This window comes from Cariama cristata, unplaced genomic scaffold, assembly GCF_000690535.1.
Source record: "Cariama cristata isolate BGI_N322 unplaced genomic scaffold, ASM69053v1 scaffold5553, whole genome shotgun sequence".
Classification (NCBI taxonomy): domain Eukaryota; kingdom Metazoa; phylum Chordata; class Aves; order Cariamiformes; family Cariamidae; genus Cariama; species Cariama cristata.
The window spans coordinates 7,328-20,956 of NW_009609995.1; the positions used below are offsets into that span (position 1 = coordinate 7,328).

General features: G+C 53.0%; 1 protein-coding gene across 3 annotated transcripts; it reads left to right on the forward strand.

Annotated features, from left to right (window-relative positions):
• Positions 1 to 375: 375 nt before the first annotated feature.
• Positions 376 to 13,055, forward strand: FLOT2 (flotillin 2). Of its 3 annotated transcripts, none has more exons than XM_009697724.1 (10): positions 376 to 460; positions 3,293 to 3,383; positions 9,870 to 9,993; positions 10,411 to 10,529; positions 10,968 to 11,081; positions 11,174 to 11,293; positions 11,726 to 11,940; positions 12,149 to 12,332; positions 12,509 to 12,658; positions 12,838 to 13,055. In XM_009697724.1, the coding sequence occupies exons 2-10, from the start codon at positions 3,309 to 3,311 to the stop codon at positions 12,874 to 12,876; spliced, it is 1,140 nt and encodes a 379-aa protein (XP_009696026.1). In that variant the 5' UTR covers positions 376 to 460; positions 3,293 to 3,308; the 3' UTR covers positions 12,877 to 13,055. The 3 variants fall into 3 exon arrangements, with proteins under 3 accessions (XP_009696026.1, XP_009696025.1, XP_009696027.1); XM_009697723.1 differs by lacking the exon at positions 3,293 to 3,383 and adding an exon at positions 5,249 to 5,339; XM_009697725.1 differs by lacking the exons at positions 3,293 to 3,383; positions 9,870 to 9,993.
• Positions 13,056 to 13,629: the final 574 nt, after the last annotated feature.

The following is a 13,629-nucleotide window of genomic DNA, read 5'->3' on the forward strand; positions in this document are numbered from 1 at the left end:
GGTTTCCTGGTGGCCGGCTGCATTATGGCCGACCAAAGGGTGTTCCAGGGCTGTTGTGGATCTTGGAAAGAGTTTTCTGTGTTCGTTATTTATCAGACACTGCAGGCATGCTTGGGTTCTTCTGGGTCACGCTGCAGAGCTCGGCTTGGTAGCACTGGCTGCTGTAACGTGGCCAAGCCAAGGTGCTTCCCCAGCTCCAAGGGGCTGGGGGAACCAATGACCCCCCCAGGATGCCCTTTCCTCAGCACCCAGAGGCTGGGCAGACTTGTTATGAAGTTGTTCTGCTCGGGATTCAGTCTGGGTGCAGGTTTTTTCCTGGCTGAGAACAACGTACGTGTGTGTAATCCCTACATCTCTGTGCTTTCTGCTGTGCTGCAGGTGGCTGCTGTGGCTCTGACGTAAAGCAGTATGTATACGGAGGCTGGGCCTGGGCTTGGTGGTGCATTACTGACACCCAAAGGTAAGGAGACCCCCCTTATTTGTGGGTATGGAGTAGGAGTTAGGCAAAGCCATCCCAGTGGGGCTGTCAGCAGTATCTTTAGGAACATGGGACTGGGCACTGCATATGAAACCATGGATGAGCATCAGCCCAACCCGCTGCCTTTGGCTATGACCAGCTCCTGGTCTTTCAAAGGAAGGCTGCCTTGCCCACAGCGCTGTAAGTAGCTGGAAGGAGCGATATGTGTCCTGTGTAGTGCCTTCAAGCGTGGGGAATGTAGGGTCACTCACAACCACACAGCTTTTGGCCCCCCTTGGCTTTGAGTGGTGGGGCCTGAGGTTATCCAGGGCCCCGCAGCAGGCAATCCTGTCACTTCAGGCTTACTGGACAGTAACCGATGATGCGCAAAGTAAAATCATAGGGAGTTCTGTGCTGACTGTTTGCCTGGGGACAGCTGGGTATCACAGTGCAAAAGACAAAAAAGAAAAGAAATCCCATGCTTTCAGCTGAAGTACTTTTCAAATGGCCTCTCTTCCCACAACTCTCCTCAAACACAAAGCAATCAGATTTATTTTTTTTCTTTTTAAAATTTTTTTTCTTTTTTTTTTTTTTTTCCTTTTTTGTTTGTTTTTTATTTACATAAACCCCACCAAACTGAGAGGGCCGTAGCCTGGCTGGTCAGTGAGTTTCTTCCTGTGCTGGGGCCGTGAGTGCTGGGGAAGGCAAAGCCCTGCTCTCCTCTGCTGCCGCCTTTCCAGCGCTCCGCAGCTACGAGACCCTTGCAGAGGTGCTGGGCAGCGGGGCCACTGGGCTGGCTCATCCATGAGTTCACAAGAGGAGCTGAGTTCTGCCCAGTACAGCCCAAACCCTCACCCAGTAACAAACATGTTTGTGGCATGCGGTGGGCCAGTGGCCCCTCTTGCTCCTCAGGTCTCTTTATTTCTAAAGATATGCTGACTGCTGTCACCTTGGGAGCAGGCTGTGTTCCTATTTAAAACCACGGGATTTCCTTTCTCTCCCTTTCCTCAGTCATGGATTTTGCTTGCTGCTTCCTACCGCGCTGGTCTCTGAACTAACATGCTGTGATAGTGCTGCTGTCCTGCTGACGGAGCTTTTTGTCCTTAGGATCTGTGGGAATGTTACTCTCTCCTAACACCTCCCTCATGCTCACCAGTGCAGGTTTCCTTCATCCATGTAAAAAATAATAGGGAAAAAGGATAAAGACGTGACTTTTGGGTTTTTGCACTGAGTGACGGCCAGAGGTTGTAGTTAACCCTTACTGCCTGATCTTGCCACTTGTTTTCCCTGTTCATGTGTTGCCACCAGCAGACAAGTGAGCATGTTGCTGCATCTGCAGATGATACACTACCATAGCTGCTGTTCACCTGGGGGTCAGGCAGCTTGCCTCGTTCGAAGGGGTCCCGGCTGCTGGCAACTGACTCACGACAGCTCTCAGGTCCTTTTCCAGGTGGCTGGTACTCAGGATTGCTACGAGAGCCTGCCACAGTGCTCTGGCTGCATGAAGAGGTCTCAGCTAACACCTGCTGCTTTAGCCCGGGCTCTCCACTGATGCTCGTACGAGGTGGGAAGGGAAGGAAAGGCCCCAGCTTGTGGGCTCAATGCTTAGGAACTTAGATCCAGACAAGCTTCATTCCCGAATTTTTGTGAGGCATCTTGTTGGGAGAACTGATGATTTGAACAAATGGTTTCTGCTCATCCTCTTGTTGTGTGAGAAGCCCAGGGAACAGTGCAGGACCTTGACCTGCCGTGTGCAGGAGATAACAGATGTATTTGGGAGGCTGGCTTATTAAGTTAAGGAAAGGCTGAGTCCAGGGCCAAGAACTGCTTGCCAGGAATGAGCTGTCATATGATAGAGGTCTGTGCGTTATTTACCAAACAGAGCTCTTGACAGAGCCCAAACGAATATTTTACTTTAAAATCTATACCCCTGGTTCATGCCATGGGATATGGGGCTTAATTCTCCTTTTGAAAACAGAGCCTTTCTCAAATACCGTAAGCCGTACCACAGATGGAGCCTGCTGCATTAACATGAAGAGTGAGGCAGACTTCCTCCTCCGAAATTAGGACATCTTTTCTGGAACTGTCAGTGCTGAGAGCAAGAGAGACGGCAGCAATTGTGTTGCTGTCAGCGGCATCCCGCCAGGTAGCACTAACCTGGGAACAAAAGGAGCTGGCAGGGTACTGGGCTCTTATCCTGCTGCAACCTTGAGGACTGGGGAAAAAAAAAGAAAAAAAAACCAATCCTGTCCCTGTTTAAGGGTCAGAAATAAAAGCAGTGAGAGAGGCAGCGTGGTCTTACATGGCTCTTGGGGAGCCAAATGGTATTATTCAGCTTCTCAGGACAGCACTTGGAAGCACCTTCTCTCATCAACGCCTTAGCCAGGGGTGGGTAACCAGGCCTCTGGCATTTTCATTTTTCTGACCCTTCTTAAATGTTAGCATAGAAGCATCTAAATTATTACAAAAAGGAATTTTCTGTATGTGAAGATTACTCCAGCAGAGAATTCCAGCTGAATCCAGGATGGCAGTCCAGGTGGGATACACAGTTCAGTTTCATCTGGGGTGACTTAGGGGACGCAGGGTGGAGACGAGCCCCCCGCCCGTTTGTCCTCATTAAAAGACACAGGTAGATGCTGTAAAGTCCCTGCTGTGATTAGGGAAGCTGCTCTGGCCCAGCATTACGGAGCTCTGGGAGCGAGCAGTGGGAGAAAGGCAAACTGAACAGGGAAAAGCTGAAACCTGAAAGTCTCGTCTGTCCTTTGCAATGAGTGTCTTACTCTCTGATAACTGCTTTGTATATTTGCTGTCCTACCCTTATTCCTCGCTGCTCAGACTGTCTTTGGAGGTTATGACCATCCTCTGTCGCTGTGAGAATATTGAGACGTCGGAGGGGGTCCCACTGTACGTAACAGGGGTTGCACAGGTAATAATCCACCAGCTTCCTAACATCGTGTCTAACCATTTATCCCTCTGTTTTGAGCAGCAGCAACAGCAGCAGCAGCAGCAGGATAACAAAAACTAATGGTTTTCTAATGGGACGGTTGAAATCTCAGTACCCTCCTCTCCTTCCCCTTCTCCGGCACTTGCCCTGGGGCACACTCCACAGTTTATAGGTAATGCAGACAGATGCGTACTTGGCAAATTCAAAATTCAGCATCTGAGCTGTACTGGCTCCTTCTGATAACGCTGCAGACATTTGCTCCAGCTGTAACCCTTTCCTTGACAGCACTATTTCCATTGTGTGCTTGGTGGAGAGCAGAAGGGCATCTGTGTTTGCGTGGAGCCACAAGCAGGCCAGCTTGGGTTCTGTGCAGGATTTGGGGCAGGCGGGAAGGCAGGTTTTGTGCCGTTTCAAAAGGAAACCCATACACGTGTGGGGAAATAGCAACTGTACCTGGCTCTGCAGTTTTGGAGATGGGTTTCCACTCAGCCCTTCTTCCTCCGCATGGAGACAGTGCCCATTTTGGATGTTGTCACGTTTGAAAGTACAGCATAAAGACCTCGGATGAGTTGCAACATACAGGACTAGTGTTAGCACTGTGAGCAGTTACAAACCAGTGTAACAGTAATTACCAAACATCCCTGTGACTTGCCAGCTAAGAAGCAGCACAGTATTGAAATTAAATTCAAAGTATAGATTAGGTTTTCAGAAGGCTAAAATCCTGTGCTAGCTGATTAAAGCTGTGAATGCATATGGCAAAAAATGCCTGTGCGCGGCCCGGACAGTGGGATCTGTTTTCTCAGCTCCCGGTTTGTGTGCCAGTTTAATTAGGACAGTGGCCAAGGCAGGCATGAACTTGCAGAGATACGTTTTGGCATGTCCAGCCAATCCTGGAGCAACTTGGCGTGCACGCAGCAGCCTGGTGCAGCCCCTTCATGGTTCAGATGTTCGACCTAATGTTCACTGACACAAGCTCTCTGCCCTGTGGCTCCCTGTCCTGACTCCCAACGCTTTCCTAACTTGTTATGGCTGACACGAGAGCCAGGCTTTGCTTCCTGAAGCGGAACCTGCCACAGCCAAGCATGTCTCTTGTTTTACAAAATCATGACCTGCAGATTGCCCGGTCTGGCCAAAGTACCTCGAACCCACCTTGAGTGACTGAGAAAGCTCTGGAGCTGCGGGATCTGTTTCTGGGTGCCCGACACTACACAGGCATGGCCCTGAAGAGCTGGAGACTCACTTCTATCTGCCTTCGGGTCAGGGAACGCAGCAGAAATGGAGAGAGAGGTGAACCAGATCAGGGGGTAGGTCTGTGTTAATGCTCACGCAGCAACAGCAAAGGCAGGACTGCTTCTTGCAGCATCAGCACCAGGTTTTGCCAAGCACCAGGGCTTCTGTAGGGGTGGGAGGTGGGACGGACAGGACCATCCTGGGTCCATGCTGTGCTTTTAAACCAGTGACACCAGCCAGCGAGAGCGCACGCTGCCCCAGCGTTGGGCAACGTGGCATAGCGAGCCTCTGACAGAGGGCCCTTTGGGATCCCAAAGCTGCTAGCTTCTGGCCACCTCGCTAGCCCAGCAGAAGGGAAAGGGTCACGCTATCATTTCCAGTCTGGCTCCCAGCCTTTCTCTGCTGATAAATTGCCTTTAAGCGTTATCTGAAAATCTATTTCTTGGCCGAAGTGACTGGTCTGTCTCCAGTCACAGATGTAGTCCCTTGGCTGCATTCTGCGCCTGTCTTGCATTACCTGTGATGAGTGCGGCCGGTAGCCCAGGGCAGGAGATGCAAAGGGAAGAGCTGAGTGTGTGTTACCTGGAAACGTGCAAATATTTTACGTTTTTTGGCAGGATTTCCCTAGAGATAATGACGTTACAGCCCAGGTGTGAGGACGTAGAGACGGCGGAGGGGGTAGCTTTAACTGTCACAGGTGTGGCACAGGTACAGTAACTCCAAAACATCATTTCAGGAATGCATGTCTCTAACTTACATCTGGTTTTCCCCCTTAAGAGGTTACTGTTACCCAGGAACAGAAGCCAACTGCTCTGAAACAAATTCTTGTATAAAACCACACTGTCCTTGTTGGTTCAAACACACTACAGCATGTTCCGTGTTGTAAAGAGGGTTGTGACCTCTCCTCCTCTCCCCAAAATCATTCCTTTTTTTCTGGTGTCTCATTTGTCCACGTGGCAAATGAGGTGTGTGTGGGTGACTTGATCTGTTTGTGAAACGCTGATGTACTGCAGTGCCCTCGGAGCTGTGTGTGACCCTGCAGGACTGAGCCATTCGCTCCTGAGATGGTATCAAGCATTATGTTGCTTTGGATTATTATTATTAGCACATGGACCTTGTAATTCTTCACAGTGAGATAAAGCTTAAAGGAAGAAATTTTTCACCATGAGGTTGGTGAGGCAGTGGCACAGGTTACCCAGAGAAGCTGTGGCTGCCCCATCCCTGGAAGTGTTCAAGGCCAGGTTGGATGGGGCTTTGAGCAACCTGGTCTGGTGGAAGGTGTCCCTATCCACGGCAGGGGGTTGGAACTAAATGATCTTTAAGGTCCCTTCCACCAAACCATTCTATGATTCCATGAAGAACTTAGTCCCTCCAGGCACTTTGTGTGTAAAATTTCTGGCTTGAATTGAATTTTGATTCTCTCAAACCTTCATACGTGAAAACTAGCTCTTGCTGCTTGTGATAGTACACTTAACACCTGCATTTCATAGACTCCAAGATCTGTTGCCCTGATACGGAGTTTGTCCTTGTGACCAGGTCCTGACTTGACTCCCCAAGCAGGCAGCTGGATGCTTTGGTTGAAAATTGCTCCTGACAGCTCGTTCTGGGTGTATAAATCGACGATAGTGGTTCTCGGTGCACACAAGACTGTGGTCACCATGGGTCCCAAGGCATGTCCAGGTCTGTTGTTGCAGGAGAGGTGACTGCCACATTCCCTGTGGTGAGCAGTGGAGCCGAGGGGAGCTGCCGAGCGACATAGTGATGTGCCCAAAGTCCCATGTGCGTCAAAAGGCTTCCCTCAGGGACCAGCACCGTGGCTGCTGCAGCCCTTTTAAGACCAAGAGCTTGACAGATTTCACCCAATGCTTTCCAGAGCAGCGGATTCCTCCCTGGGTTCATTGGTTTGCTCTGAACTGACGTTGCAGAGGAGCTGTGTGCTGTGTCTGTGCGTAAGTGAGGGTATGAATGCAGCCAGGAGCGGTTCCTGGATTGTCACACATGGCAGAAGGGCTGGGTGCGACCGTGACTCAACGGCAGATAATCCATTGCCCTGCTGCCGTTGAGGAATGGGGCTGAGTACAAGAGCACCAGCATGGGAGCCAGCTTCTTGGGCTCGTCCTGGCTCTAATGGAGTGAACTAGCGTCCTTGGTTTTGATTTTTCAGTTCTTTGTACCCATTTAGCTGCTAATGTGTTGTAGCCACAGTGGTCTTTGCATGGTTGGCAAAATGCATGCACCTATGTCTCCCTTCACACACATTTCATAAATCTGTAGGCTTTTCTTTCTGTATTTGGAGAAGGTATTTCTGTGAAGCCAGCATTCCTTTTTGACCTAGTTTTTGGGACAGCTTTCCATTGCCTGCAAAATGGTCTAGGCTGGGTGGGACGTGGTAGCAGAAGGCTGGATCACCAGGTGCCTTGATTTAAAAATGCAGCTCCCAATTCATCTCATTCATCTTATTCTCTCTTCTCACTGTTCTTTTTTTTCACTGTCAGTTAATTTTAAAGGTTTAGAGTTGTGAGGTGCGAGGAGCTGCCAGGCAGAAAGCAGGCTTGAGGCAGTTGGGGATGTGTGTGGCAGAGTTAATTTTGCAGAAGTACTTTTGAGGCAAACATTTTTCTTTTAAGGGCTTGTGCAAAAAAGGAAAAAAGCAAACAAATTATTACTGGAGAAACACCTTTTAAAATGTTTGCTGTAATAGAAATTCTTAATGTGCATAAGGATGCTGTTCTTTTTTTGAAGAGGGATGTAATGAGTACTCACCAGTAGCCTCCTTCCTGTGTTGGCTGGGTGCTTGGGGTGCACTGGGATGCTGCTGCCATAGACCATGATGGGTTTCATATCCTTCCATACCGTTTGTCTGAGCCTCAAGCTAATTGGATTTTCTCTGCTCACCCCTCGCTGTGATTGCAGCTGGCTGGAGCTGGGTGCGGTAGTATCGATCCTCCAAATGGGATTGTTTTATGGAGGCTCTCTGATTTCCTGCCAGCTAAGGTCTCTGATGTGAATGACATTTGAAGAAGCACCAAGTGTCGCAGTGCTCTGTCTGAAATACTGGAAACAAGCTGAGCGCTAATTGCTCAACTCTGTTTTGTTTTGTGCAACCTTTGCTTTGTAGGTTGATATCCGTATTCAGCGGATAGCCAGGCTTGTTCGGGCTCATCCAGGGTTTACCGGTGCAGGCAGGCGGCTGGCTGGCTTTACTCACAGAGGCTGAATCGTTCCTTGCTCCTGTTAAGTACCGCAGGGACTCTCTTAACAAACATCCCGCTCCATGCTCTGACTGTCCTCTCCGTAGCTCCTGAAGGGTGAGGATTGTTTAGAGAGATGGAATTGCTGGCAGATGCACACCATAAACGTTGTTGCTAAGTCTAGTTGGTTTGGGTATTTGCAAAAACCTCCTGTCTGAGCAGCAGGCGAAGTTTGCTTCGCCTTGTGCAGGGCTCACGCTCCCCGGGTACAGCCGCATGAGCAGCTCTCCCAACTCCCCCTTGTGTGGAAACAGCACGCTGCTGACCCGGGGTGCAGGGACAAGAAACCATGGTGGCCTGGCCCCGTAAGGAGCCCTGAGAAAGCAGAAGAGGATTGCCACGCTTGCCCGAGATTCAGTTTGGCATTTTGGCTGGGAGACCCAACCTGAGAAGCGAAGGTAGGAAATAGGCTCAGCCCAGGTTGGTGTATCTTCATGTTACTAGGCGTAGGGTTGTGGCAGCGGAGTCTTGGTCAGCTCACCACATCTTACACGGTCCACCTCCGGTCCCCTTAGAAGGTGGTGGCCGGTCCCAGTTGTCCTGCTCTCTGGCAGTGCCAGGGCCAGGTGCTGCTGTTCAGCTCTGGGGGTTAGGCTGCGGGATCGTTTCGAACTCACAGGCTGTCAGACCAGGCTTTCTCAAGAAACAGTTGTGTTGCTTTTGCCAGCAGTTCGACCCTGAAAAGTTGTCTTGTAGGTGGCAGGATGAAGTCTGTAGGCTGTGAACCCGTCAACAGTGTGCATTGAGACCCTCGGCGGTCTCTGAGCCAGGACCGTGCTGGCATTGCAGGTAGCAGCAGGTCCAGCCGTGGCCCATGAGGCAGGACGCAGGGTGCCACCAGCACCTCGTGGGACAGGAGGCACTGCCCAGCCCAGATGTCTCCATGAGAGGGTGCTGTGGGACCCGCTCAGCACCCAGAGGTGCCGGCAGAGCTGTGTGGCTGGTGTGGCCCTGCTCCCTTCTCCAGACACACAGACATCCCTCTGTCCAGGCTTTGCCTGAGCCCTCAGACTGGACCTGGCCACCAGGAACTGTCACCTTGGTGGGTTGTAACTCCTCATAGCTGGATCCTGCAGAGCTCCGTGAGCACACATCTCCACTGCCTAACATATCCCATAGGGATTTTTAACCCAATTTGCCTTTAAAAAGCAGCCCCATGACCAACAGGACCATCTTAAGACCCTGACCTGTCCAGATCTGGGGATGCTTTTACATCTGGCCTTGACTGTGGGAGGTGAAAGTGGTGCTGAGGCAGCTGTGTCCCACCTCTGGGGATCGTTACCAGACTGACCGTGCGGAGCAGGACAACCAGGTCCTGGCTGTGGCACATTGGGGTGACCACGAAGGGCAGCTAGGAGCTCCCAGCCATGAGCTGGACAAACCAGTGTGGTACGGCCATCTCATCTCATCTCTCCTTGCAGGGAACATCAAATGGAGTCCCTGTTCCCAAGCTGCTGCTTGGGCATTTCAGACTTTTCCATGTTCTCTGTCTTTCCTGTGTCAGAAAAATTAATTCTAGTGAAGAGAAAGGTAGCAAAATGGCTTTTGGCCAGGGATAGTAATAGAAAGCCCTCTCCTCCTAGGTCTGGTATTGGTGCAGTGGCTGAACTGGTGGAGTTTTCATCAGGTGGGACTTGTAGGGCCAGGCTTTGTCCCCACATCACCCCGTGGCCGCTGCTGCAGGGAGCACTGCTCCATGCTGAGCTGCAGTCGGGGTTTGGACAGGTGTCTGCCCCAGACGCTGACGCTGCTGCATGTGCCTGCAGCAGGGTTGTCCCCAGCAGCAGGGAGCAGGGGCTTGCTGGTTGGGCCGGTGGCCTGGCTCAGCGTGGTGACAGCTCAGCATGGTCCCTTGGAGCATCGGTAGCACGGGGGCCCGGCAGCCTGGTGGTGGTACTGCTGCTTCTGCTGCTGCTGCTGCTCTTGAGTACCTGTCCCTCTTCGGATGGGCACCTTCAGTCCCTTTGGTTTTGTTTTCTGTCTCTAGGTGAAGATAATGACGGAGAAGGAGCTCCTGGCTGTAGCCTGTGAGCAGTTCTTGGGGAAGAACGTGCAGGATGTGAAGAACGTTGTCCTTCAGACGCTGGAGGGGCATCTGCGCTCCATCCTAGGTGCGGAGTGGCTCACGCTTTTGAAGGCATCTTGAGTAGCTTTCTCCCTTCTCTGCTGACTGGTGCCAGCAGTATTGCTGCCACCGCAGCAGACACAACGGGTGCTGACTGCAGAGGTGGCATCTTAGGTTGTTCCTCCCCTACAGCAGCTCCTGCTGTGCAGCTGGGTGTTGTGATAAATGAGTTTTCAGTGCCTGCAGTAAGAGATGTGTTGAGTCCCCATGGGTTACAGGTAGCACACGTGCGTGGTGGTTGTGCTTGTGAGACTGAGATGTTGGTGCACACTGCAGGGCCTGGGCAGAGGATTACACCCCTGTGCCCAAACCTCAAGAGATTCGGGGCAACGAGGAGCTTAGACCCATGCCATTGTGTGTCACCTCTTCCAAATAAAATGCTTTGCCTTCCTTCCCTCTGCAGGTACCCTGACAGTGGAGCAGATCTACCAGGACAGGGATCAGTTTGCCAAGCTGGTGAGGGAAGTGGCAGCTCCTGACGTGGGTCGCATGGGTATCGAGATCCTGAGCTTCACCATCAAGGTACACCCAGACGCAGGGCTCTGGGGCACCCGGCAGCGCTGTAGGAGCAGCACAACAGAGCCTGGCCCTGGCTCCTCTGCTGCAGCTGGCCGAAAGGCTCCGGCTGACAGCCTGCCCCAGCCCTCCGGGAGTTTCCATGACAGCCACCGCAGCATGTCCTGTATCCAGGCAGCTGGGCAAAGAACACCCAGTTAGCTGCCTCTGTAAACACGGCTGGTGGAGAGAGCTCGCTGATAACCGAGCCTCCAGGGAGTTGGAGGGAAGATGTTGGGAGAGCCCGCCTCTCCCTGTCACGCCTGTTTCTGTTTGGCAGCAGGCTGACATGGCTCGTTCTGACCTTGGCCTGACCGCCCAAGTGGTTGCTCTGAGCTTCAACGGGAAGGGAGCAAGATGAAGTCACTTGTTTGAAGTGGTTATGACTTATCTTCCCCTCTGCAGGATGTGTATGATAAAGTGGATTACCTGAGCTCCCTGGGAAAGACTCAGACTGCGGCTGTCCGAAGGGATGCAGACATTGGTGTGGCAGAAGCCGAGCGAGATGCTGGCATTCGGGTGAGTCCAGAGACGTGCTGGGCTTCCCCAGAGCAGCCTGTTTTGCTCCAGCCGCACACGCTGGAGCTCTGCTCTCTGTTTCCTCTCTGCAGGAGGCAGAGTGCAAGAAAGAAATGCTGGATGTCAAGTTCATGGCAGATACCAAAATTGCAGATTCCAAACGGGCTTTTGAATTGCAGAAAGCTGCCTTCAGTGAGGAGGTCAACATTAAGGTGAGAGGTATCCGACAGCCCACCGCTATTCCCTGCCTGGTTTGTGATGGTATTGGTAGCTCTGGGACTTGCCAGCTTCCTCGTCCTCCTGCATGTGTTAGGAGAGCTGGAGGTGGACAGCCCAGGTTTCTGTGTCACAGTGTGAGCTCCTGGCAGCAGATTCCTCTCCTGTTTGCAAGAGTTAGGTGGGACGAGGAGAGGAAAGGGTGGGGAGGGTCATCCAAGCTCAACTTGGAGCTGGTTGGGCTCAAGTGCTGGGGGAAGAGCGCACAGGGAAGGACAGCAAGTGCAACTCTGAGGATTGGGCTGTCACCTCTGGGTAGAGGTTTGGGGACAGGAGCCATATCTGGTTTCAGGGCCTGCCAAGGGTCCTTATGTCTGTGCACAGAAGATCACGGCCAAGACTCCTCTTCTCATCTCTCCTGTGTGCAGACTGCGGAGGCCCAGCTGGCCTACGAGCTCCAGAGCGCCCGGGAGCAGCAGAAGATCCGGCAGGAGGAAATTGAAATTGAGGTGGTGCAGCGCAAGAAGCAGATTGATGTCGAAGAGAAAGAGATCATCCGGATGGAGAAGGAGCTGATAGCCACTGTGAAGCGACCGGCCGAGGCCGAAGCCTACCGTATCCAGCAGATTGCCGAGGGCGAGAAGTGAGTGCGCCCGTGACCTGGTCCAGCCCTCGGCCCGGCTGCGCGCTGGGCTGGGGTGAGATGGGAGCAAAGTGCAGCGGGTGCTGTGCTGAGACCCAGCTCTTGTGGGCTCCCTGCAGGACAGGCACGTGGCTGACGGAGGGAGGGAAGCAGTGCTGGGTATGCTGCGGGGATCTGGGGTGCTGGAGGGCTGGGTTTCCCTTTCCAGGGTGAAGCAAGTCCTCATTGCTCAGGCGGAGGCAGAAAAGATCCGCAAGATCGGAGAAGCAGAGGCTTTTGTGATTGAGGCCATCGGGATGGCAGAGGCTGAGAGGATGAAGCTGAAAGCTGAAGCACTCCAGCAGTATGGAGAAGCAGCCCAGCTGGCTCTGGTGCTGGATGCGCTGCCTGAGGTGAGGAGGGAGCAGCTTTCCCCTGCTCCGGGCAAGGGATGGGGAGTTCCCGGGCTGGGCCACGTCTCCTGGGAGCACAGCAAGGCCCCATGTGGTGTGTAGGGACCTTGCCCAGCAGGCTGGTGAGGAGCTCCTTGACTCTCTGCTCATCCCACCCTCCTTCCCGGCTTCCCCAGATCGCTGCCAAAGTGGCTGCTCCCCTCTCCAAAGTGGATGAGATCGTTATTCTCAGCGGAGACAGCAGCAACACAACGTCCGAGGTGAACCGTCTGCTGGCCGAGATCCCCGCCTCCGTGCGTGCCATCACTGGCGTGGATCTCACAAAGGTGAGCCGGGCACCGGCAGCTGGCAATTCCTGCGGCTCTTAGGGCACAGGGACTTGCCTGAAAACTTCCACAGTCCTAGGGAGCCTCTCCTTCCCCAGCCCTGCCCTGCTGCAGAGCGCAGGCAGCTCCCTGCCTCCTCCTCTTCCAGCCCTCACAGTTTCTCTCTTCCCCTCCTACAGATTCCCCTGATCCAGAAAGCCACCGGGGCCCAGGCCTGAGGCTGGCCAACCCAAAGCTAGTGAAGATCACCCCCTGTTATGCACTCAGACATCAACTGCCTTCAACACGTGGGAATTCCTTTTATATCAAAGACAAATGGAGTTTCATTTTTAAGCTCTGGTGCCTTATTTTGTAGCACCAGAAAGATGCATGTCCAATCAGCTGCTCTTTTTATTACAAAGGGTGGGAGGGGATTTATTTTGTAATTAACTATATATGGTATCAGGCTGGGGCTTGGATCCAATTCCCAGTTACGACTGGCAGCTTCTCTGGTGTTGCAATCCTGGTGCCTCGCTGTTCTCTCTCCTCGAGCGGCCGCCCAGAGCGCGGAGCAGGGGCTCGGCGGGACGCAGAGCGTGGAGTGTGGAGCTGTACTGAAGGAAGAGAACAGCCAGGACCCACCTCCCCTGGGCTCCCTGCCCTCCCGCAGCGACCGTCCTGGGCGCTGCCCGAGCCCTGCCCCTGCCCACAAGCTGTTTCTCTGGCTGCCTTTCCCACAGTGCTGGCAGTCTTGCCCAGGCTGGGCATCCCAGAGGTGGCAGTCACCCCCCTGGGAGGGTGACAATCGGGCACTGCCAGTGGGTGCTGCCCACTCCCATGCTGCCTTCCCTTGGGGAAGTTTCCTCCCAGGATCTGGAGTGGGGAGAGCTCGGGGGGTAGGGGGCTGAGGGAGCATAAGTGGAGAGAGCCCTGGTCTGAGCCAGGCTTGCTGAGGTCCCACCAAAAAGTAGTGCTGTGCCAAAGCCACCCTA

Bases quoted from the DNA above. Each gene is read 5' to 3' on its own strand.
- FLOT2 (XM_009697724.1), top strand. From the start codon at position 3,309: ATGACCATCCTCTGTCGCTGTGAGAATATTGAGACGTCGGAGGGGGTC. The intron at 11,294-11,725 runs GTGAGAGGTATC...TCCTGTGTGCAG, and splicing joins GTGAGGAGGTCAACATTAAG to ACTGCGGAGGCCCAGCTGGC. The intron at 12,333-12,508 runs GTGAGGAGGGAG...CGGCTTCCCCAG, and splicing joins TGCTGGATGCGCTGCCTGAG to ATCGCTGCCAAAGTGGCTGC.